At 41.0% G+C, this 25,012-nt stretch overlaps 1 protein-coding gene across 13 annotated transcripts in view; it reads right to left on the minus strand.

Moving 5' to 3' along the window:
- TBXAS1 (thromboxane A synthase 1) overlaps positions 1-25,012 on the minus strand; it is a 266,105-nt gene that overhangs the window by 170,017 nt on the left and 71,076 nt on the right. For all 13 annotated transcript variants that reach the window (XM_050324636.1, XM_050324632.1, XM_050324635.1 and 10 more), the window contains one exon: positions 9,586-9,679. In XM_050324636.1, coding sequence (XP_050180593.1) covers positions 9,586-9,679 — 94 coding nt within the window. The remainder of the gene's footprint in view (positions 1-9,585; positions 9,680-25,012) is intronic.

Below are 25,012 nucleotides of genomic sequence, written 5' to 3' on the forward strand. Positions count from 1 at the left end.
GGTCCTCCATCCAGGAAATGAAATAGCATTAGAAAATGAAATCTCGCGTTTATGAGGTCTTCGAGATGGCTCCCTGAGGCATTGGGGAGAAAAAAAAAAAGGCAGTGAAAAATATAAACACAAATATAACTACAAGATACTTCCAAGGTCCCTAATTCTATCTGTGATGAACTTTATGAGACTCTTTATTAAAATAGAGACCTCTGGTATAAGGTCACCAACTGCAGCTTTTTTTCCCCCCAAAGCTCTCCCATTTCCCCCTTCTGTGTGATCAAGCACCTTTCCCACTCCATCTTGGGTGCAAGGGGCTCCTGTCCTAGATTGCGTTCAGAAGCAGAACAAAAATAAGGATACATCAGATGCTACCCTTCCTCCTTCTGCCTTGTCACATACTTTTCACTGCACATCACATGCTGCAGCATATTTACAGATCAAGGTAGATGAGTTCACCTCTTTGCAAAAATCATAAATCAATCACCAATTTCTTATTCATACCTCTTTGTACTTCTTTCCTAGACTATCTCTAGAGCCACAATGTCCCTTATCCTATCCAGAGCTTATCATCCTCTCAATATATGGACATAAAAGCAAACAGAGGCAAATCAGTGGAGACACTGGGGCTCTCCATCCCCTTCTTCTGTGTGCCTGAAGAGACACTTTTTCTTTCCAACACCTTCTCTTGCTATGCATCTGTCTTCCCTTTTCCTGAGTGGAACAGGAAAAGCTCCCCTCAGTAGAAAAATAACCACTATGTTTAAAGTCCCACTCAACTTCCCAGGGAATATTTCAACTCATCATCGTATGTGACTTCTTATGGCTCCTTTAGCCCAGCTTTCACTAATCCTACCCAAATCACCTCTGGCATCACACTGCTTATGAAAGTTAACAGCTTTGTATACTCACAGAATTGAAAAAAAGCCATCAGGTATAATGCTCAAAAACTATGGAAATTCATCAAACAGTCAAGACTAATTTTTCAATTATTTTAATACTTATTTCTTGCATAGTTTATTTTCAAAACAAGTATTTGAGAATATTTTGAAACATACAGCTCAGGTTCAATTTCTTTTTCTCTTGTTTATAATTTTCAATTTTCTTGTAGTAGTGTAAAATAAGTCACCAGTGTTCAGTGAGTTGTTTTTGCTGCCTGAATATATAAAACTGTCCCCATGCAACTGTCCAAAAATCACTTCACTTTTCCCCCCTGCCTTATTATAAATTATCTAAAATTCACAGAATATTTAAAAATTACAAAATTTAAGCAGGAAGAAAATTTAATAGTTAAGAAACAAAATGAAAAAGTCCAAGGACAACCCAAGACTATGATTCATTTCATTGCATTGCATGATGATAAAAGCAAAAAGGAAAAAGAGCAATTTGAAATAGGTTTTTTTAAAGCACACAGGTTTGTTTAAACTTTTTGTTGAATTTTTTTTTCTAAAAAAACAAACAAACAAGAAACCATCCAATAAAAACACAGTCAGTTCTCAAACAAAACTGATTAGAATCCAACTCTAGCTGATTCTTGTTTCACGTTACCATCTAAATTTAGACATGTGCCAAGGCCTCTAAGGCCATGGAGAAATAGATTAACTTTTGAACTTTATATCTCTCTGATAAAAATCAGTCCTTTCTTATACTTTGATGTCTTTCTAGGCAACTTACATTTCTGGATCAAGCTGCATAAATACTAAAAAAAAAAAAAAAAAAAAAAAAGCACTGAAGAAAATAACTTTTCATTTATTTCTGAGAAATTAAGAGAATCTTGAGCACACAACAGCTCATTTACACTTGCCCCTCACAGCCCTGCCCCAGTGCCCACCCTACAAATCCATCCTGCCCTTCCCAGCACAGGCCATGAGTACGACCTAATTTCACGCTCAGTCCCTCTTAGAGAAAGTTATCTTTCAACTCTACATCCTTCCTGGGGAGAGCAGGAAGCAGGGAGAACCCAGAAGTCATGAGTCTTACATCCAAGTAAAGATACCAGGAGGTGATGCCAGTCGAGGTACATCAGAAGCAACCAGAAGGCAGCACACAAATACCAGGGAATTAACTACACACGTTTGAACAGGCAGTTCTCCAAAGCCTTTGATTACACCTTTAAATACAAAGCTTTGCAGAAACCAAGCCTAGAGAGCTGCAGCAGATCAGACCCACAGCTTCTGTACCCGTCTACTCCCAGAAAGGACAGGGGAAGTGCCTTGATTGCCACCCTTTCAGGATGACTTGCTGTACAGAAGGCCAGCTTCTTATGTGAAAAGACATGTCCTGCTGTAAACATTTCCAGTGGAGCTTGGGTTAGCAGCACTTGTAAGAAAACCTTAATGAAAATAAATTGTTATGTATTTACCCATATGCTGAGGAGCATATGGCTAATGCATTTAGACACTGCTAATGAAGTTAAGACTCTGCTAAATTTGTTGGCTCGTGGATAACAACTGTTCTCAACAACCAATCTGAGCCTGCTACAATTTTAGCATTACAACTGATACCTGGCCATTATTATATGTACTAGTCTTACTGACATAGAAGAACTGGCTTTCTGAATGTGGATTTTTCCACATCACAACAAGAAGGTGAAGAGCATATGAAGCTACCAAACTCCAAACAGACAGGTAATACAAGGAAGTTATAAATTCATGTAAAATAATAGAGTTGCTCTTATTCATTGCAGCCCTGAGTCTATTGCTCTCTTAATTTCAAGGACTAAATGATTTTATTTAAAGTCCAACCCCATTCTCTCCAGGCCAGTGCACACTGGTGTGACTATAGACAAAACTGAAGAGAAGACAATCATGCCTAAGAAATAGTCCCGCCTTTTTAAGTCCATGTATAAAAGCCCACTGAGTTTACTACAACAGGTACTATTCTCCTATTCAACCATATCACTTACTGCAGTGCTCTTCAAGGTCTCTACTTCTTCTGGAGTCCAAGCTAAAGTGCAGTTTAAGTGACTACACCGGGTCTACCTGTATGCTACTACATTGCAGCTATACATTATCTTCATTCTCTCAACCCAACTACTGCATAGCACCTCTTTTTGTGTTCACTGCTGTTGCACGTCATGCCAGAGCTGGCTTTAATTTAGCAGTGCATGCTGCTTAAAGAGGAGGTTACATAGCAAATTCCAGAGAGTTATGCCAATACACTCTCCAATAGACATAACATGTGGCAAACTTGCCCTACACCATTCTTGCGAGCGAGGTGTCACTTTAATGATGCAGAACTCTGCTCTGACAAATCCTGGGTAGTCATTTGCTGCTGCCACCAAAAACCCATCAAACAACAGGCCAGCATAGAAGGACAGAGAAGTATCCTTGAGCAGTTACCTTGGGGACCCACCTCACTCAGACACCTTCATTCCTAGACCAGAATTCAGGCCTGGCATTTATTCACAGCCTCGCTTGCTCTGTGAATGTTGTGAAAACATTTAAACTCCTTCCAGTCTTCAAGCGTCCCAGTCCATTCAAGACAGCAGTGATACCAGCCTCCCCAAATCTAACCAAGTCCTCAGAGAAGTTGTTCCAAGTGTTTCACCATAACCTGATGAAAAAGTAGACCTATCTATTCCAGAACACCACCTACGCCATTTTGCAGGGGCCTAAAAGAGGCCCAAGGCGAAGCAAAAGAAAGAGATTCGCTTACCCAGAAAAGAAGAAAGCTTTGCCTCCATCAGACTTGCCCAAAATCACATGGAGAGTCTGGTGAAAGCCAGCATCATGATCAGGGAATCTCTCTTCTCACTTGCTGTGCTGCCACAGAGAACATAACCCCCTTCCACTTAACAATTAGCAGTTGCCTCAGCCATCGCCTCTTCACCTCATGCAGCCTTCAATAAAGCAAGCATAAAGTATGACAAGAGCAACCACCAAAACATGGGTTAAAGAGTACCAAAACCATGATGATGCTCATCAGTGAAGTCTGCATCTCCTTCTAGGGGCAACTGCTGAGGTCTGTGGCAAACGCTGACCCAGCCCTGCATGGCAAATTAGATGTCAGAGCTGCTCTAGGCAAAACCACCATTCCCTGGAACACAAAAAGGACTTGTTTCTTCCCTCAGAGGAAAAGTGGTATAGTCCAAAAGGGACTTCACTGTTTGGGTCACTATTATTCACCAGCAAAGCAGTAATGATTCACCCCCTTTTCCTGACACATAAAACCTGCCAGTTGCTTTGCATATCCTAATACTGTCTCCAGCTCCCATAAGTGTTATTTAAAGTTGACATCATATCCAGGGATGTCTCACAAACACAGTTATTAGAAATACTGAACGCAAAAAAAGCCAAGGACATCGTGCCTCTACAGAAGGGTCTCTGAGGTGTACACATTGCTTCCCCAGAAGGTCGCTCACCCTCCTGACACCCCATCAGGGAGAAGCTGGGGTGAGCCACAGCACAGCTCCACCCAATGCCCTTTTGAGAAACAGAAGTCCTGCTCTTGCTGAAGCAAATAGCATTTAGTCAGGTGAGAGACAGACAATTGCGATGTCTTGATTTCCTGCCTTACGTTCCCACAAAGAGATGTTGCATTGATTTTGTCAGGTTATGTGACAATGCTAACATCTGATCAAAGGAGGTAACACAGAGTATCAGCTGAGACTTGGAAAATACACATTTTTGAAGGGGAGAGAGACTGGCTTTATAGATGCAGAAATATACACATAAACCCACACCTAACCCCAGGTTTTCTGTCATGTTGCAGGCTGTGACATGGCTAGGCTTAGATCTGCACCACATGCATGTACGGGCCTCCCAGTCTAGGGTGGGGGGGTTCCCAGGACATAAGAGAAGACCTGGAGCACCCCATGAGGTCTGTTCAGGCAGTCAGCAGCCTACAGCAGATGCACACAGTCAACTGGAGGAGATAAAGGCAGGTTGGTTGGTGATGCCACAGCCACCCTTTCTGGTTCCACACAGATAGCTATCAAGTGGCAAAACACACACTCCCTATCCCGTTCTTCTCCTTTGTCTGCACGAAGCAACACAAAACCATATGCAGGCTTTCACTGTCAATATAAGCCATATTATTCTTATAATTCAATCCAGGTCCACAGCCTGAGAGCGCCTTTTCTTCCCTTTCCCCCTCTTTGCTCCCCTCACCACTTGCCTCTCTCTAACCTTGTTTAGGTTTACATGCTATGTCATTAAATTCCAGAACAGTAAACACTGCAGCCTCTCTAAGCACCCCCACACTGCTTTCTAGGTTGAAAATTAGACATGGGGTTAATTTCATTCCTGCAAGGACTCTGCCTTTTATTTTTCTTTACGTCCAACTCAAAGGATGCTTTTGGCAGATGCATAGTGGGGAAAAAAAAAATGTTTGCTCTCTGCTTCCACCCTACACTCCCCCCTTCTCCACTCCCACCCATCAGCCATAAAACAACACAGCCCAGCCAGATCCCAAACTGAAAGCAAGACAAAGCACCCACACAGCCCCCACTTCCATTCAGCAGAAATGGGCCGCTCTGGGGTAGCCCGGGATCCACAAGTAGGCCAGACAGAAATAAACAGAGTAAACAAAGAGTATCCTGTCCAAGCAGAGAGGAGCTAAAGAGAGTGATGTCTTTCATTAACATGCAAGGCAGGGATGCAAGCACACAGTCAAAGGCATCACTGGAGCTTGCTAGGCGTAATAGGAGGAAAGCAATACATGATCATGCTTTTACAAGAACCCAAAGCACACCACCCAACTGTACACTGGGCGCAATTGCATATCTCGCCTTCCAAGGACCACAGCAAGGCAGCCACCCACACGCCCACCACCACCCCAAAACATCCGAGAGGCCAGCCCTGAGCCTGCTGCAGCACAGCGTGGCTCTCCAGAAGGCTGGGTAGGGAGCAGCACACACAGGTACGGTACCAGACGACCAGGGCCGTGCAAATGTCAGAGCCTGTGACATTTAAAAACAGTGTAGCTGTCTCTTTAGGAAACAGATGGGAAAGAGAGAGAAAAGCACAGCACAGCCATAGCAACAGGTCAAGTGTTTGCTGCAGGTCTTGAGGAGAAAGGGTGATGCAGCGCGTGTGCCTTCTCCGTTTGCAGAGCATTTGTCACATAATGAAATCATTAGCCTGGGAACGGATAGGAAATCCTGGTTTAGTTTTTCTGCAACAAGCTGCTCTGAAATCCATACAGATCCGCGTGTGAAAGTCCATGGTGTGTATCTCCTTGTGTCTCCCCTTACACAGCTATCACAAACAACCCTCACGTTTTTCCAGACTTGTAGGAAAAATGCAGTAAATGGAGAGGTGGGGGAAGAGTCAGGACTTTGTAGCAAAACAGCAGCCTGCTGGCTGCAAGTCTGCTCAGTTATTGGAAAAAATTGAACATGCTGCTTTTTTTAAACAGCCTAATCATATTTGCTCTTACATCAGACTTGCCCACCACAAATTGTTCTCATGCAATGGAAGAATTTTTAATCTAATATCTTGGACTCAGATAATTTCCCAGCTGCAGAACTGCAATAATTTCCTATCTTCTCATTGTTGAGATAAGCCGACTAACTTGGATATGTTTTAGTTTCAGAGTGCGATTATCTCCCTTTATTTTACTTGAGAGAGAAGGGGTGACTTACAGGAAAATGTTTTTTTTGTTTTCCCCAAGCCAGCTCTTAAAGTCTGCTTCTCTGTGATGGAGATAGGTCTTTGCTGTTGCATTTCCCTTAGCCCCTTAACTTTCCACACTTCCTCTCCCTCTCTCAGAACTCTACTAAGAGCAACTCTTATTTTACTCAAAGAAAATATACTGTTCAAGAAATCCCTAAAATAATTCCTTCAAAAAAAAGTCTCATTGGCAAAACATTTGCTTGTGTAAAATACCTTTGAAAGTTTATTAAATACCCCACAACCCAGTACTATCAGTCAAATCCTGCTTGCTTTGTTCATTTGTTTTCAGGCATATTTACAGAAGAAGAATTGTAAGGAAAAAAAAAAAAAAGATTATAAGGCCTGAAGCTCTGTTCACATGTACAGTGGAGCAAAACAGGAAACTCCATTTATTTCAGTAGAAGTGATTTACACCCAAGTAAGGGAGAAGACAAGCAGATCCTTGAATTTATGCCATTACAAATTCAAAAATACTGCTTACTCCCACAGTTTTCTTGGGAGCTTTTGATATTTAATGTTTTTTTCTTAAATTCCCAGGTCCTAGATTTACTCTGTTATGTCAAAGGAACACCCTCTCCTCTTTAATTTTTTTTTTTTTTAGAGTTTCTAGCAATCATTTTCTATGGGAAAAGCCAGAAACCATGAGATGAGGACACTTTTTGGACTGCAAGGCTAGATATGTTGCAGTCTTTCTCTTTTAGATCTCAATGGTGTTCACGGCTTTTCAACCTATGTTACTTTCCAGACACAAATTCAACACTGGAAGTATATGAATTACACATATGCAGATTCCCATACAGCACATATCAATTCATTCCTCTTAGTCAACATTCATTAATTCCTTTGAAATAAATGTTCATGGGTTGGAAAGCACCAGTCTGACGATTTAGTGGGAGTGTGGCTCATGTATTTTCCCTGCACAACATTAGCAATACTAAGAAAGAGCTGGCCTATTTAAAAGGGAGATTCTCTAAAAAGCTAGTTCAGTGGAAAGACATGGTTGCATAAACAAGGAAGTGCAAGAACTTAACATTATAGATGTAGACAAAAAAAAAAAAAAAGGAATAAACCTTTTACTACTTCATATTAAAAAAAAAAATAAAATAAATCCAGCCCTAACAAGCCACTGCTTATGCATAGTTGTGCCCCTTGCAGCTAAGCCCCTAAAATCACCCCTGTTCCCAGGATGGTGATAGGCAACCTCTGATTCCCCCCTGCTGGGAAAGTGGATGATGTCCTCTACTGACTGCAGTGAGAGCACTTCTGTCCCTGAAAATGCTCTCATAGAGAACAGCCTGCAGTATAAAAGCAGTGCTCCCATTACTGGCGCGTTGCTATGGGCACTATTCTAAGAAAGCAGACACAGGAGCAGATCCAGAAAAAATGGCAAAATATATGAGGGAAGAAAGAAAAATTGCAAAGAGTCTGGGCTCATCCCTGCCTGTTCCTACTGGCAGTGATAGGATGGTAGGGAAGATGGATGGTGAAATGTCACAGTGTTGGACACACAGCCTGGCAGTGTTTGTGGCTTTGCATCACTCGACTGTTTCAAAACCCTATCTGGAATTGTTATTTCTTGGTACCCCAAGATATAATTTCTCAGCTACCTTTATTTTATTTTTCTTCCTAAAAGTTAGTAAAATCAAGTTTGTCTTTTTTTTCATTAGCCTGCTTTAAGTTAATTTAATGAATGCTATTCTTGTAATGAAATTTGCCTAACAGATCATATGATCATTTTGGATCACAGTTCCCAAAAACTTTCCACCTGTACACTGGTACAGGGTAACCCTATCTACAATTTATCAAAATAATTTCAACTCTAGGCACCTTTATCTACTTCAGGTGTTAGCAGGTGACTAATGATACCTGGATTTTACCACCAAGGAGCTACAGAATGAGTAGCTTTATGCCATCCATCTGAATTGAAATCAGAAGAGTGAAGGTGAACTGGTCTGTATTCCCCACCACCAGCAACCCTTGTAAGTTAAAGTCACCCTGCCAATTCCAGTTCAAATTAATCTAGAGTGGATTAAGTCTACCTTTTATGCTATTTTCTAAATGAAATCAGATGTACATGCAAAAGCGGTATTTAAAAGGGTTTTATCTAATAATGAGTCAGATATTGACAGAACAATCACCATGAAGACCAAGGTAAGAAGCAATATATTCCCATTAATAATTCAAATCTCAGCATGGATATTGATGACCATGCACTTAAAAGAGAAAACTGGGCAGCAGCTGGAATTGGCCCAGATTTCCTGAAAAGTAGTTGGACTGCTACAGAGATACACTAGAGAGATTTTACTGTAAGATCCAACCAGAGAAATGGCAGCTCTTCATTATTAAGATATGTTGGATTCTCAGCAATGTTACTGAAGTTGAGCAAGGAATAAAATGTAGCATTAGCAGGCTAATGAAAGAAGATGGGCAAGAAGAACAAGGGAACAAAATCTGGAGGCAGAATCCCAGTACATTCCCTTCTCCCAGTCCCAGTATTTGGGGCACAGAGAAACAGCATTCTGCAGTATCTATTTCAAGTTACTGCTTAGGAGAAAGCAACATCAAAAGCTTTAAAATAAATGTATACAATCAGGAAAAGCAGAAACAAACAGAAAGGTCGTAGGAGCCAAAACAACTCAGAACAAACCAGTTAGGGCTAGTTAACATAATCTGCTCTATTCACATAACTTAGTTTGTTTCACTGAGGGCATGAACTTTCTTGGAAAAGCTCAAGTAATCAACTGCAGGAGCTTATACATTTTCTTTCCCTCAAGTTTACTTTACCCTGAAATTAAAGCTGCTTGCACACAACTGCTTCTATCAATTCATTCAAAAAGCTGACTTTTGCTCGTCCTTTCCAGAGGGAAATGCTGGAAGAGATGGTACCACTGAAGTGTAGGATTCCCTTCAATTCCTCCTACTGCCTTGTCCACTTTTCCCATCGCTTTGGATTGACACAAAGAAAAACATACTCTACCTCACTGAAAAAGAGCAGGTTTCCAATGAAAGGAAGAGGTGGAGGATGTCGGATCCCTACTCTGCTGAGTCTGGAAAATGCAGATGTGGAGTACCTGGAAAAAAAACCAAAACACAAGGTAGTAAGTTAATTTTTGATCTTTTCATGATAGGACTTACCACAGTAACGAGTTTAGATGACTTCCCTAGATTTAGGAGGAGAAGAGGCTTTCTATACTGGCTAAACAGAACTGTCAATGAGATTGCTCAGCAGCTCCTCAGGTCACAGAAATAAATGCGATACACTGGTGCTTCAGAGAGGGCAAAGGAATCAAGGGTCTCAAACACGGGCCTGCAAATTGAGCAGTGGAATTAAGAGAACTGCTCCTCTTCCCACAGAAGGTCTTGTAAGTTAGAAGTGACTCTCCAAACCCATATGAGGTTACAAACGAGATCAAAAGAAGGATTTGGGGGTTGACTTTTGTGGCACAGCTGGGAAAGGAACAAGACAGATTTTCAGACTATTATTTTCTTCTTCAATCACCTCTACGTATACAGATCACAGAACAAGAATTCAAACTAGTCTCTGTTGTCCATGAGCCAAGACAGTGTCAGTACATTCAAGTCAAGCCTAGTATTTGGGCCAGATATGCTGATTAAGTGATTTTTAGAGCTGCCAGTCAGCAAATTAAACAAATATAAAAAATACAGGGAAACAAAAACCAGACTGAAAAGCTTCATGCATCCCTTGTTTCAGATGAAACTGTGGCACATTGACAGGGACAATACTGGAAAAAAAGGGGGAAAAAAAAAACCAACCCCAGGGCCTTTTCTCTCCCCTCCCCTCCCCCTTTCTTAATACAAACAATGGATTTAAGTCAATGGACTTCAATTAGTGAAACCTGAAAGAGCAGGAGCTAACAGCAGCAGCTCTGATTACCAAAAGGCACAATAACACTGAATACTATCATGCTGAATACCATCACTGAGAGGACCTGGGCAAAAGATCTTTAAGATTAATAAAGCCTATGTCTATACTAACACCTTATATCAGAGCAATGGTATAGTTTTAAAGCTCTCCCTCCACATGATGGTTCTGTGCCCAGGGCAGTTTTGTCACATGAAACCACGTTTTTGTGAGAGGAAACTGAACTCAAAGCTCTGTTCCAATCTTTCACCTTTTATCAGGGCAGTAATAAGCAGTTATTCAGCTTGAATCCCAAGTGCAATGAGACTGCTTAGACCTGGCAAGCAAATTAAATCTAAGGTAAAATAAAAACTGTGAACTGCATAAAGTGTGGGTGTGCAACACCAACTGCTTTAGTCTACGGAGTCCACAGGCCATCTTAATGACGTCAGAGAGACACAGAAGAAGCAGTGCCCTCAGATCCCAGTGGGCTGGTTCCCTCTTAATCCCAATGTACAGCCTTGGTGACTCTGTAGATTATGCTAATGCATTGCTATGACTTGGACATCTCCTTCAGATCCAGCAATCAACATATGCCTCATTTGAAATGACCTTATGTGATGCAGGCAGGTTTAACCTAATGGGCAAACAGCACACACAGTTCTTGGGGTTCAGTGAGGAGGTAGGAGAGAAAAGAACTGGTGTTAGAAAATGGTCCTGTCCTCCAGCAAGAGGGAAAGGCAAGAACTGTGCTATGAAGACAAATATATAAAGAGAATTAGATCTCACATGATCAGCAAAGCAAAAGGGGACTTAATTATTGAGTTAGTAGCTTTTGGTACTTCCACTTTCAGAGATTTGCTGGAGCACAGTACGTATTCTCTTCACGGGTTTTCTTTTGTAAAGATGTTTTACAAAAATCATAATCAGAAGATAGGGATTTGATAATTTTTAAATAGAATTTTTTTTTTTAATGGAGGAGCACAAACCTTCACAAACACAAACCCTCTCAATAGAAATGGTGCGTCTTCAGTCTCTGCAAGGACATTATTTCAAGTATGACAGGGTATCGTGGAGTAAAGGCACAGAAGTCAGCATTTATTACACGTTTTATACATATTATTGACTTCTTGGCTACTTAACTGCTTTAAAAAATATGAGGTTTTCCTCAGCTAATACTCTTGAGAAAAGAAATGTTTTAACTTTAAAATGACAAAACAGCCTACATGATACATCTTCTTCCCCAAAGACAGGATTTCTTTTTTTTTTTTTTTCTGCTCTTTGAAATCTTCCTAAAGTGTCTTTGTGTCATAGCAAAGTCCTCATCTTCAGTATGTAAACAGTGGAAAAGATGAAAATCCCTGTCAGTGGAAACATGTCAATTTTGCAGCATTCTGTCCTGATGTTTTCACTGTAAAATGCATGGCAGATCACAAGACACCACACTGGGCTGCTGTTAACTGCTCATTTCACTAAAGACCAGGCCCATTGTAGATCCCTGGTTTTCATGTACAGCAAAGGGAAGAGTGACTGCAACAGAGGCTTACACTAGGCAAAGTAAACTATGTGATCACCAAATATTTAAAAAGGAACAGAACTAATGAGTACAGTGTGCCCAGTTTCACAAGGCAAGAAACACACAGACTGTGAAGGCTATTTATGCTTAGATGAGCAGTTCATCATTGTCAGCTTCTGAACATTACTGGCAGCTCCACATAGCTGAGAATTTGCTTTCCTTTTCCCCCTCCTAACATGGTTTTCTCTGTTGCTTTTTATTCAGTTGCATTTGAAGTAGGTTTTTGAAAGGTAAGGAACCACAGTTTACAATGAGGTGGGAGAAATAAGCCCCGTAGTCAAGCTACACACTGAAATATAACAACGAAAGGGTGAGCCCAGCTGAAGGGGAGAAAAAAACCAAAACAAACCCAACAAAAAAGAATCTCACCAATAAACACATCCAGCTCTAGCCTATGATTTCACAATATTTCTGATATTGTTGAAATACCTGCAGTTTTACAGAAAAGAGTATGAAAGTGACCAAAGACTGATGGGGCTCCATGCACCAAAGGAGGAGGATCTAACACTGCACAGGTAACCTTGACTTTGATAATTTCTAGTGGAACAGCTTACATTCTGCAACCTTAAATATTTAGAGCTTCCCCCCATCTCTGCAATATTTCAGCTCACTCCCACTGTTTGGGTGGGGAGAGAGAGGAAGGAGTGGCTTGTGAGCTTTTTTTTAAAAAAAAATTGTCCTGTATAACACACGGTGAACACCAGCCATACATGAATCTGACAGCTTTTGTGGCACAACCCTTTGCCTTTTCAGCAGAAGAGATGGATAACTCGAACCAGTTGATTTATGTGATTCAGTTACTCAGCACCCCCATGACACACACTTACCCAGTAACTCAGTGCACTGGCCAAACAGCATCCAGGGTTTGTTGCTGGGAAGGGTAGGTGGGCTAGAAGCTGGACAAGTGCAAACAGGACAGAGTTGCCTTGTAGGCAAAGACATTTGTCTGGACATCTAAATGAAACAGTTCCAAGCCTGCCTTATCACCAGCAGAAAGTCTTATTTCTCACTCTGCCGCTTAACACACTTCTGCATTATTTTATCACAAAAATTAATCTGGTATCAGGCGACCTCCTGCTGTTGCTGTGGGCACACACTAAGCATAGAAGATCAGCCAATAGACTATAAAGGCTAAATCAAATGCAAAATCCAGTAATAGAAGACATATTGAGAGGTGACCAAGATGACCAAAGATATGGAACAACTTCTGTACAAGGAATAAGTAAATAGGCTACAATCTTATCATGGAAAAAAGAAGCAACTGATGCAGGCTATGACAAATATATTTAAGATCCTGCACAGTTTAGAAAATAAATTAAGAATTATTACCCACTGATTAAAAAATTAATAAAATCCAGAAATTAATTTTCAGGTGGTAGGACTAAAAATTAAGCGTTTTCCCAAGAAATAAATATTCTAACTATCAAACTCCTTGACAGGGAATGTTGTCTACAAAAGAACTTTAAAAAGCTTCAAAAGGTGAATAAATAAATTAATGAAGGGGGGGGGGAATCAGCAGGCACTTTTAGCTAGTAAGTTTAACAAATGTAAGAGAAACACATGGAAAAGATTAAAGGAAAGGAGGGAAAATTAATGAAATTTATTTTCCTAATCAGGGAACTAGTCTGTAAGCTTCTACTGGCAGAATAAGAGATTAGACTGTTATAAAACCTAACAGATAAAACCTCAGACACTTCAGCTTTCTTAAGAGGAAGAGAGGAAGGAGTCTTTATGTAAAATGAGAGGCATGAAAAAGATAACACTCTGATGGCAGCAATATTTACTGGACAATCTGGCACGCTCTCACTCAAAGGAGAAACATACCCTAATATTTACACACGTAGGGCTTCCTGCACAACTATTAATTTAAAAGCTTGGCATTATATTTTGAACAAAGTGACAAGACATCAAAAGGAACCAGAGGAACAGCAGTAATGAAGTAGATCGATAAACAATTCAATAACCCTTTGAAGATGTTCAGATGGCCTCTCAGAGCTGGATGCTCTCTGTATATATTAAACACAACTGTTAAAAGAAAGTTAACATGCCAAATACATTCCTGTACGCCAGCATGGCAGATATAAGTTCTCTGAAATACTAACTTCTCTCCACAAAACACCATGCAAAAAAATAAAGAGAAACTGATAATTAATATAAGTAGGTTGTGATGGATACATAATCAACAGAACTAGCCATCTGCCCAGCCAGGTCAGTAACGATCAGTACTGCAAGGAAAAGTATTACACAGTCTGCCATCAATTTGTGTAGCAGATAACATTACAGAGCTTCCAATTCTACATCATAGAGTTCAACATACTACTGAAATTACCCCAAATTTCTCTAGAAAAAGTGTGTCATTCCTTCTACATGTAAGCAATGAACAACCTAATAATATCTGAAAACTATAAACTAGGACGCTGAGGCAAAAAAGTGATGTTTTTTAATCTCAGGGTTGGGAGGTGCATTATTTTGCGAGGTTGAGTGGGAAAACAAAGTATTTTGCTGAGATAATGGAAATCTTTCCTGCAAACAAGGAATAATCACCATTCATTTTTACCTCTTAGCCTCTGTTTATATATACCCATACCAGATTCCAATTAACACTGGGATGTATTTTGCTCACAAAATAGTGATAATATACAAAATAACGGTAGCCTCCCCAGCATTACAATGATGGTTTGTGAAAATATATACAAGCATTCCTGGGAGCAGTCTCACCAAAACATTGATATCATCCCCAAGCTGGCTACAGAGTTGGACTTTCTGCTCTCAACCCTCTCTAGGAAATTTTGCATTATAAATACTGCAGCAGGGTCACTGGAGAGCTGAGATAACATAAGTCTTTCCTCTTGTTTCATGCTCAGGATATCTATGATAGAAAATCATTATCTGGTCCCATTCTGACAGAGGAACACACAGAACCCAGGTCTTGCAAGTGGGTGAGCATTGCAGCCAGAGTGGATACCACCCCAGCACCAGACAGTCACCTCTGGTTATTACCTCCAAAAAGCATACTCACAGAAACAAAAAACAGAGCAAACCACAGATTAAATCGGCTGTCCATCCCCAAAAGACAGGTAGGTCCTGAAGCACACTCTCACAAAACAGAGGAGAGAAAAATGGAGAAAGTAAACCCCTTTTCCTTGGTCAACACAAGTTACCCAATTGTCCTTTACTATTACCAGCAGTACCACTGGTGGAAACAGAGCATTTTGCTGACTGAAAAAACACTTGGTTGTGTAGAATATCAAGCTCAGAGCATGGAATTATTACTATACCTCCAAAAAGAGATACAAAATATCCACAAGCATAATTTCAGTTAATTCTTAAAGGTAATCTTTAAGAAATACTTTAGTCACTTTAGGATAAGGATATTTGAGTACTGCAATTTAATTTTCAAGCTCAACAAATCTACACCTTTTAACTATGAATTTGTAGGTCTATAACAACAGTTTCAGAGATAATGAGCACTTCCACGTAACACTTGCTCTCCTTAATCACTTGCATGCACTCACAGTGCCTTAATTTTTATATAATTGAACAAGAAAATGGAAGACATTGCACACTCTTGCACCATCTGCCTCCACCAGGGCAGATGTTTTCCAGCTGCAAAACCTAAATGACCACAGGATACTATTTCATTGAAATATTTGCTAATACATCAGGAATAATGTGCAGGAAATGCCAAATTATATGCCCAATATTAAATTTATACCTCATCTATCTGTTAGCAATCATCTTTTAATCCATACTGTTCTGGTCTGCTGAGCAATTTCTTTAGTGCCTCTTATCGTAAGAGAACCGATAGTCTCAAGGGACGGGTTGCAATACGGCTTCAGGTCGTCTCAGTGTATTTAAAGTTTTGGGGGTGGCTTTAAGTTTTAAAAAATTAGCAGTGAATCAAGACCAATTAAATTAAAAAGCCCATACAGAAAGAGCAGCACGCTTCACCATCTTCCAGAGTAGCTCTGGGAGAGACAGATGGTCTGTACAGCAGGTCAATGACAATATTTCATCACCTCTCTCAGAGTGCAACCTCTTCACACTGGGCGGTGACTTTTCCAAATAAAGAGGAAACGAACAAGAGTCATAAATCCAGCTTCAGCCCTTCTTTGTTGGCACAACACCTTTAAATAGAACAGTGGAGGTCAACAGCAGCAGAGGCTGTTGCCTCCTTATAGCAACACATACCCTTGGGAAAGGAGGTGGGAGCTCCATCCCACACGACCACAAAGGGTGGTCTCCTGAGCAGGAGGACTGTCCTCAGCAGATCTGAGGTCTGGTGCATACATGAGGCCATACACAATGTCTGCAGGAAGCCTGGATCAGAGCTCATAGCTAAGCTCAGCTCTCATGTCTCAACCCCACTGCCTTAACCACAGACTGCGCCTTCCTTTCGCTCCCTAGGACCACTGGCACCATACCTTTCTTAAGGACTAATTTCCTCAAGTGCCTGTTTATTCAATCAGATATTGTGAGGTATACAGAAGAAAACTGTACCACCTCAAGGCCATAAATGTTCTTGCTTCAGCCAGGAACTGAAGTTTGCAAAAACAGACGCATTACTAGAATCACATTTTTTTAAAACCCTAGTAAAATTTCATGAAGCCTTTTTCCTCCCTCCTCAAGTAATTGCATATCTTAATTTTGCAGATGGACACCTTAATTGCTTAATTAAAAGGACATGAAGTTTCCACTTAATTAGCCTTCCTAATTGTTACGTGAGTTCATATCCTAGTGACGCAACTCCCTTTGTAGAAAACATGGCACCAGTCTCTATATGCATCTCAACCATTCCTACATACCAAGAATAATTGTATGGATGTAGGATGCACTTTATATTTAAATTGAGGGAGAAAAGTCTGCTTGGGAGTCTGATCATTCTGGCTTTTCAGTGATATAGAGGAAGTACTCCATTAGACCATGGGGTCATTATTTCCTCGAGTCAAAAAGGGGTTGCAGTGCTATGGTAGGTGAACTCCCAAAACATTATCTAGCATACACATCAAGTGATGCTCTGTGCAGGCAAAGCCACTCTGCATTCCCACCAGAGTATACCTACCTCAGCTACCTTTAATCCATGAAGTTGAGGTCTATCACACAATTTGCTCTATGTATGTTGCTGTCAGGGAACTGGTTTTAGAGTTCAGCTCTTATACCACACTCCTCAACAGCATGCAGAGCCACTCGGTGCTAGTAAGAACCAGCTGGCAACAAGGTTTTCATGGAGTCACACCTCGGGAAAAATAAAATTGCTTCGAGAGGCTCAGCAGCTCCCAGTGCTTTAGGGCCTGAGACATCTTCCTTCACTGAAGGTGAGGTGGAAACACGGTCCTACCCTCCTGTTTGAGACCAGCCTGTCAGCATACACATGGCAGGTACCAAAGCAAGGACAAAGAGAGTTACTGGAACAAACCTCCAGGTATCTTCCCCTCTTGTAGTCCCGGATGAGCAGCTGTGACAGACTGCAGGGACAATTCACTTTCCTTTAGACAGTTCTGGATAAATGCTCAGACCTCGTAATTACACAACACATGAAATAATTATATTTATTTATTAAGTTAACATCACCGAAGTAAACATAAGTTACCTATATAGTGCTCTGAATATGGCAGAGGTCCTATCAGCCAGAAATAGATGTGATCAGAGCACCAGAGATCATTTCACAATGTTCAGAGAGCCTGAATTAATGGTATACAGCACAACATTGTTCTGGCATTTCCTAACTTGTGTGGGCTTGACTTCACAACCTCAATAATGTGTCTTTAAAGTAATTTTCTGTGTAAGTTATGAGGTTTTTTTAAAGCCTGCTAAAAATACATCACATTGCATCATTTTGCATTCCCAGAGGTCATCAAAAGGCCCTAGGACTATGGTAGAGACCTTAGCCAAGTGAGTTGGTTGTCTTTCACGTGAGGGATCTGCGAGGCCCAGCCTGTCAGAGGGTCTCTCTAATACTTCCTCAGACAGAAAACTCAGCAAAATTGAAGAGTTAAGGAACCAAAATTCTAGGCTTCTTGCTGGGTGCTGACACTTCACCAGTGAGCCCTCACCTGTTCCTCTGACAGCACTGCCACATCCCTGCTCTTCCTCATTCATGGACCTGCCATCATCCCCAGCCTCTCCTTTTCACCAGAGCTGACTTCACTGCCCCTCTTACCCTCTATCATGACCTCCCCACTCAATCCCTTCACAACAGAGCCCCACACTGTTTTTTATCAGCCATTTTACCCTCCTCCACGCAGCAGCAATTTATCCAGTTTCTCCTCACCTAAGCCCATTCTTACCAGACTTCTTGCAAAAGTCCCCACTTTCCTTATCACTTTGACAGTCACAGCACACAGCTTTTCCCTCCTCCCCAGAAGCACAGCACGCAGGTGGTGGATGAAGAAGGTTGGTGGAGAGGTAAGACACGCTCCCAGCCTGCAGTTCTTGTGCCCAAGCCTCACTGATGCTATCAATACCCCAGTGCAATCCCACTACAGAAACGCTTCTCTCTCTCCCTGTAATCCAAGCAAGCTGAACTGCTCTCAGGAACTTGCTGCCTGGTCAACCCTCTGCACAGACAAAGGGTGGGAATATGCTTAGCAAAGACAGAATCAGAAATATTAGCTTAAAATTATATATAAACGTAAGAGATTCCAGTGAATATGTGCTAACTGCAAGTTTTCAAAGACTTACAGTTTGCCCAAATTTGCATGAGAAAGGGAAAAAGCACATCCACTGACAAAAAAACACCAACTCCTCTCACCAAATATTGAATCCCTGCTTCAAAGCTAATATAAAAAAATCAAAACATCACTTCTAAAGAGTAAAAAAAATAAAGAAAAAAAATACCGACAAGATTCCCAAAATAAACCAAATATTTTTCTTTAGCATTTGTGTCAGAAAGGATGAAGCTCATTTTAACTGAAATTTTTCAATAACTCCACCTAAGGCAGACAGCAGCCCTGGAAAACTTCAAGCCTAGATACTTAGACTTGGATAAAGCAATTTAGAATAGAGATGTTTAATGGGAGCATCACACACCCTTAATTTGTGGTGCTCTCAGACCCGACTATAATTAAGTAAACCAGATTAAAAATAAAGGCAGTGCTGGCTCTTGGTCTGAGAGCGCCCATAAAAATCTCAGCTCATAGCTAATTATTTTATGCAAGTTCTAATCCATTATGGTAGGGGGGTGACAATGACAATGTTGTCTGACCCTTAATTACAGGAAAGATGCTATCATGTCTGTACATACCAGACAGCCTATGATAAAATTGAAATTAATACTGGAGAGACTGCCTGCTCCCCATGACTTGAAAACCAGGAGTACTCTGATGCCATGAGGAGAAAAGGTGCCTCTTTATTTTTCTTGTCTTGCTCAGATTTTCATTCCACTTATTCTCTCATTTTCTCACATAACAACAACAATTACCTATTAAATTATTTCACACATACACATTTCATTTTCACATCGTTTGGGTAGAGAGGACACACAAATACCTCCAGGGGAGCAATTCCATGTCCTGGCAGGTGGCTGAACCAGGCATATGAAGCAGCATAGAAAGACCCTTTGGAAGTGAGAATGCTTCAGGGAACAAGTGACAATCTGCTACATCACGAAATAGCACCGGTACTGGCTCAAAAGACTCAGAATTGAACAAGAGAAGCTACCATACATGCATCTAAACACTGCAAGTCCAGAGCTCTGTTGCACTGTATGATTTAATATCACTAGATTTAAAGCAAAGGGTGTCTGGAGCTCCTTTCATGAAAAGCAAAGCACAGCACTGGAGTCACCAGGGAAAAACATCATTAATTTCTGAAGGGAAGAAGAGAAAATCCTTCCAACCTCAGGGCTCCTGCACACATGAACAGTGAGGGGAAGTACAGAAGTGGGGTTCAAAGCCTTGTGGCAATACAGAGAATAAACTCAGCCTCCTCTTTTCCTTTGCATCTTATTCATGACATCTTGAGCACTGGTGGACTGACAAGAGCTGAGCCCACGGAAAAGAGGAGCAGTTCAGTCTTTTTCATAATATGAGTTCATCTTATAAAAGTGACACAGCAGATAGAGCAAGGAACGTGCATAACTTATTCCCTACCCCAGCACTAATAGAATACCCTTTAGCAACCACAGGCATGAGACAGGAGGAGCAGTGACATTATTTCAATCACCTTTCAGTGCTCGAGCAGTCAACCACCATCACCAGCCTGAGCAAGCTATCATGGGCCACTAACAAAGGCTGATACCTACTACAAAACAGGAGATAGTTGAATAGATGCCAAACAAAGCCAAAAGGAAAAGCAGAATTTCAAACAGGCTGGATGAAAGCATTGCAGGAAGCAAACTTCAAGGAGATTCTCTGAACTTGAAAAACTGCCTAAAAAAAGCAGGCTCAAGTGTTACTCCCAAGTGCCATCCAGATTAAAAGCAAAACAAAGGCAATTGGGGTTTCCTGGAGCTCTGAATCACCCATTCAAGCCGTAAGGAGACTGAGTAACACACAGGAATAACAACACTAGGTATGCACAAAGTGTCAAACCCAGAGCAGAATGGACTGAGAGGTATTTTTCTTCTTTAAACACTGAAAAATGCAGTAACACCATGCATTACTTGTAAAACAGCAGGTTGGACTGTTCAGACAGAAATATACTTTTTTAACCTGACATACTCCTCTCTGGGCTGTTGGCTATTAAAAAAAAGTGCTTGTTTCACATTATCTCATCTTTTGACTGTACTTTGAAGTCCATTCTGGCCATTTCCCCATGACAGAGACAAATTCCAATCCTTAGGAATAATTCCCTTAACTTCATAAAGAAACCCTTGTTCAAGTCTGATAATTTTCATGTAGAGGCTGACATGGAAATGGCTTTCCTGGAACAGAGTTGATTTGCATTACTCGGTGTCATAGCACATGACAGCTTACTCTGCAGCCCGCTTGTCTGGAACTTCCATAATCCACACAGCCTCTCCACGAAGCAGTTGTGCACATGACAGGAAGAACTAATTTTAATAAAGCATCTTTGCTCTTGCATTGGTCATGTTCTCTCTCAAACTGTTTATCTGGCAGGCTCCTGGATGCAATTTGTAATCATCGCTCCCTGCTAACAATGGAAAAGTCTATTACTGTCGCCTGTTCCTTTGACTCTCGGGTTTTTAACATCTGACATACTGCTGCACGAGTAATGTACCGTACGAATCCATTAAAGACCCCCGTCACAGCATCTCTCAAAGGACCTGCTATTGCACCCCTGTCCCAGCTCACCCTCTTCTCCTTCAGTCAAAGAGTCTCAAATGCTCCTGGTACATGAAAGCAAAATGCTTCATCACCTCAACTGCAAATTCACTGAGACAGCAACCATCTTTCCATCACACAGCCCACCCTTCATGTGCACAGCAGAGCCCTGATCTTTGACAGGGATTCCTAGCTCCTGCTGAAATGAAAATGATAAATAAATCATCATCACGAGGTCCCCTAAAGTGGAGAGAAGTTTGAGCACTGTCATTCGATTACTTTTTAACCACCACAATGAACTAAAATTCCAGAGGGAGGAAATGATAGCAAGTCATCAGCATGAACGATTCACCTTCAAAGACAGGCAAGAGGAGAGCTGAAGCCCAGAGAGGCCAGTTTTCTTCACCATCTCTGCAAGCGCTTGGGTGCAGAGTAGTGATCTTTTCTAAGGCAGAACAAAGGCACTAGATGATGATATACAGAGGTATTAAGAAGTTGATAAAAATAAAAGGAATTACAACAGAATTGTGATTGAGAACAGAAAAGAGTAAGAGTAAGATGTGATACAAATGACAGAAATCCTGGAAGGAAGAAAGAGGCTTGTTGATGGAGAGGAAAGGCCCTCTCAGCCAGACTAAGTCTCAGAGAGGGGAGAGGAGATACAGGATCTCAACATCACCTTGAGCCACACATGAGGAATGATATTATTGCAGTTGAATTTATGTATTTTTGTGCTAAGTAAAACAATGATAATTCTTTTAAGGCTCATTACAGATCTGCATCATTATTTCCAATTCAGTTTGTCTCCAAGGAGCTAACCAGAAGACAAAGTTGGATGTCTTAAGACAAATACTTTTACTTGTCACTGGGGAATTTAAGTTCAGTGCCTGTCTTACAAGAGGCTAGACTGGAAGATCCAATGATGGCAAAAAAAACCCCAGAGCAAAGGATAGGAAACTTTCAATTTAAGGAATATGAAAAAGACACTCAGGAAAGCATTAGCAAAATCTGCTCAAACCACATAAAGGGTAGTAGTGCACAGATGTAATGCACCATGTGTCAAACATAACAGCCTGGAAAATGGTTACTCTCGCTGGCCACTACCAGAGCTCTGAAGATAAGCTTTACTTTTAATGTCTCCCCCAAGTGGTAAGTGAAATTCTGTTTGCAATGTAAAGGCCCACATAAAGTGGTGCATTGCTATGCAGGCATACCACACTGCACATACCACTGGCTGCTTTATTTACCTTATTTACTCTGACACTACACTAGGAATAGCTAGCTCAAGTTGAGATACTTTTGAATCCTTAAGGAAACCATACTTATTTTTATATTTATATATCCATATATGTACATTCATGTATATACATACACACACACTGAATCTATTGATTTCCCCACAGAACAAAATAAAGAATGGTTAGGTATTCATGTTTTGGACACTGTTCATTTTCTGCAAGGGTTACTATACACCACTAATGGGTTTTTCACACAAAACATCTGTCTTTAACATGATTTTGTCCCTTGAAGATGCATCTGGAGCAGAGAGAGGTGCCTTAAGATGATACTCTGCTATATAGCATTCCCATCATACCCCTCCAGAAAGGACTGTTTTCCTCCTCCTTGGGAAGCTCCCCTACTGACCAATGCTCAAAGAAAGCCTAAAATGCAAGGTTGAAGATTTTTCATGCCATGGTCCCAGCAATTACAGTTAGTTTTGTTCTATTGTATTGTTTGGGCTGCCCACTGGAGAATCAAGCCCTTCTTAACTCCTTTTATTTCCAGTCCACACAAAGGGCCAGAGTCCACCCATGTCTACACATTAGCCAAGGGGCCTGCAAGTTGATGGAAAGGCTCTCTGCTGTGGCAATGTCTCTGTCCTCAAGAAAAAATTTAAAAAAAAAAAAAAAAAATAGACCTTAAAGAACAAGGAAAATGTTTGGAATAAGGAAGTTATGTGAAGAAGGAATCAGGTGGATGCCTACACAAAGTGATTTAGAAAATTGATTGGTTTCTCTCTTGCATCCACAGGCAAAAGAGACAAACAATACTTTCAAAAATAGTTTCTTAAACAATAGAAAACATACAACTTGTAACTGAAGAAAAAACAAGGCAGTATCCTGATGAAGGTGAATGTTTTCAAAATTAAGTAGCATCACATAATTTATGCCTAAAAAATGGCTGAGATGCTCTGCACTAACAGTACTGATTTTTAACACTAGCACAACTCAGAGCATTTGAAGGACTGTCAGCATAACCCCAAAATGTAAAGGGACAAGAGGAAAACAGAGGTAACAATAAGCCTGACATCATCCTTAGAGAAAAGAATAGAATTATCATTTTGGGATTCCACTAACAACTGTTAGTGTTAGTGTTAGGAGAGGCTAAAAATGTAATTAATGACTTTCAGTATTGTCAAACAAGATTTTCATTTTTAGTTGGGGTAGACTTAGGGTTGGGGTTTTCTGATAGGTGTATGGATATAGTTGATAAATACAACTCTCCCAATAGTATCTGCTTGGGCCAGTCCATAGTACTAGAAGCACTGGACCACATAATAACTTGCCTAAAAGGTATCACACTACATAGGAAAATGAGAGAACTATTCAGAGAACAAACAAAACCTCAATCTAGACAAGCTAAAAGCTGGATCAGTGTTTGGCCACAAAATGCGGCTGATAATCATGAGGTATTGATCCACAGGACTCTTACTAGGCGGATTTACAGAGATAGCTTCTTATTCACTAATAAAAGGAATCATGAGCTACAGTCACTTAAATCTGGCCCCAGATTTTCTGTGCTAAGGAATGTGTCCATAGGCTCTCTGAAGCATCCTGTTGCCATAGAGTCGTTGGCATGGCCATGGGGTTTGTTTGTCAGAAATCTGTCCTGGCAGCTTTTTGATAGCTCTTGGGCATCACACGCCACCAGCAATAGTACCACTCACCTGAACTATGACCAATCCATCCTGGCTGGGGCATTTATAAGGATACAATCCAGCCAGCAGGTCATCTATTAGAGTAGGGATGCCAGGAGGCAGCTGAGACAATCTGAGAGCTGACCACCACTGAAAAAAGTTGCACCCTTCTCCCTACCACCCACCTCCCACATATTCCCTCTTGCTGCTTTCCTTATGTTCATCTGGTCCCTGCTCAAGCTGAATGCAGCCACTAAACTAGTAAACTAGCCCAGGAGAAGTGAACATATTTTGCTGGTGGTTTTGCATCTAGAAGGAGAGGGAAGGGTGCCTACATGGTTCCCTGGACAGGTCCACCAAAGGCACAACTGAGTGTCTGTCACACAGTGGCTTTAAATCTCTTTCCTGACAAAGTTAATCACTGACATGAAGATGGGTAGCATAGCACAAAGCAAAAAAGACAGGCTACAGCTACTGAACAGGGAACTAAATTCACCTGGCAGCCTATTGATACATCTACGAAGCAGAAATGCAGATCATATGTCTAGGATGGAAGGCTTTGCTTGGAAAAGTCACAGACATGGAACCATAAAATTTTGGGGGTTGGAAAATACCTTCAAGATCATTAGCTCCAAAGTCTGTCCCTACACCACATCTCCATCCTTTAAATGCCTGCAGGGATTGTGATTCTACTCCTTCCCTGGGCAGACTATTGCAGTGCTGGACAGCCCTTCCAGTGAAGAAATTGCTCCTAATGCCCAACCTAAACATACCCTGGTGCAACCTGAGGCCATTTCCTCTTGTCCTATCTCTTGTTCCTTGGGA

Source organism: Myiozetetes cayanensis, unplaced genomic scaffold (assembly GCF_022539395.1).
Source record: "Myiozetetes cayanensis isolate MyiCay16 unplaced genomic scaffold, myiCay2020 scf3, whole genome shotgun sequence".
Lineage (NCBI taxonomy): Eukaryota > Metazoa > Chordata > Aves > Passeriformes > Tyrannidae > Myiozetetes > Myiozetetes cayanensis.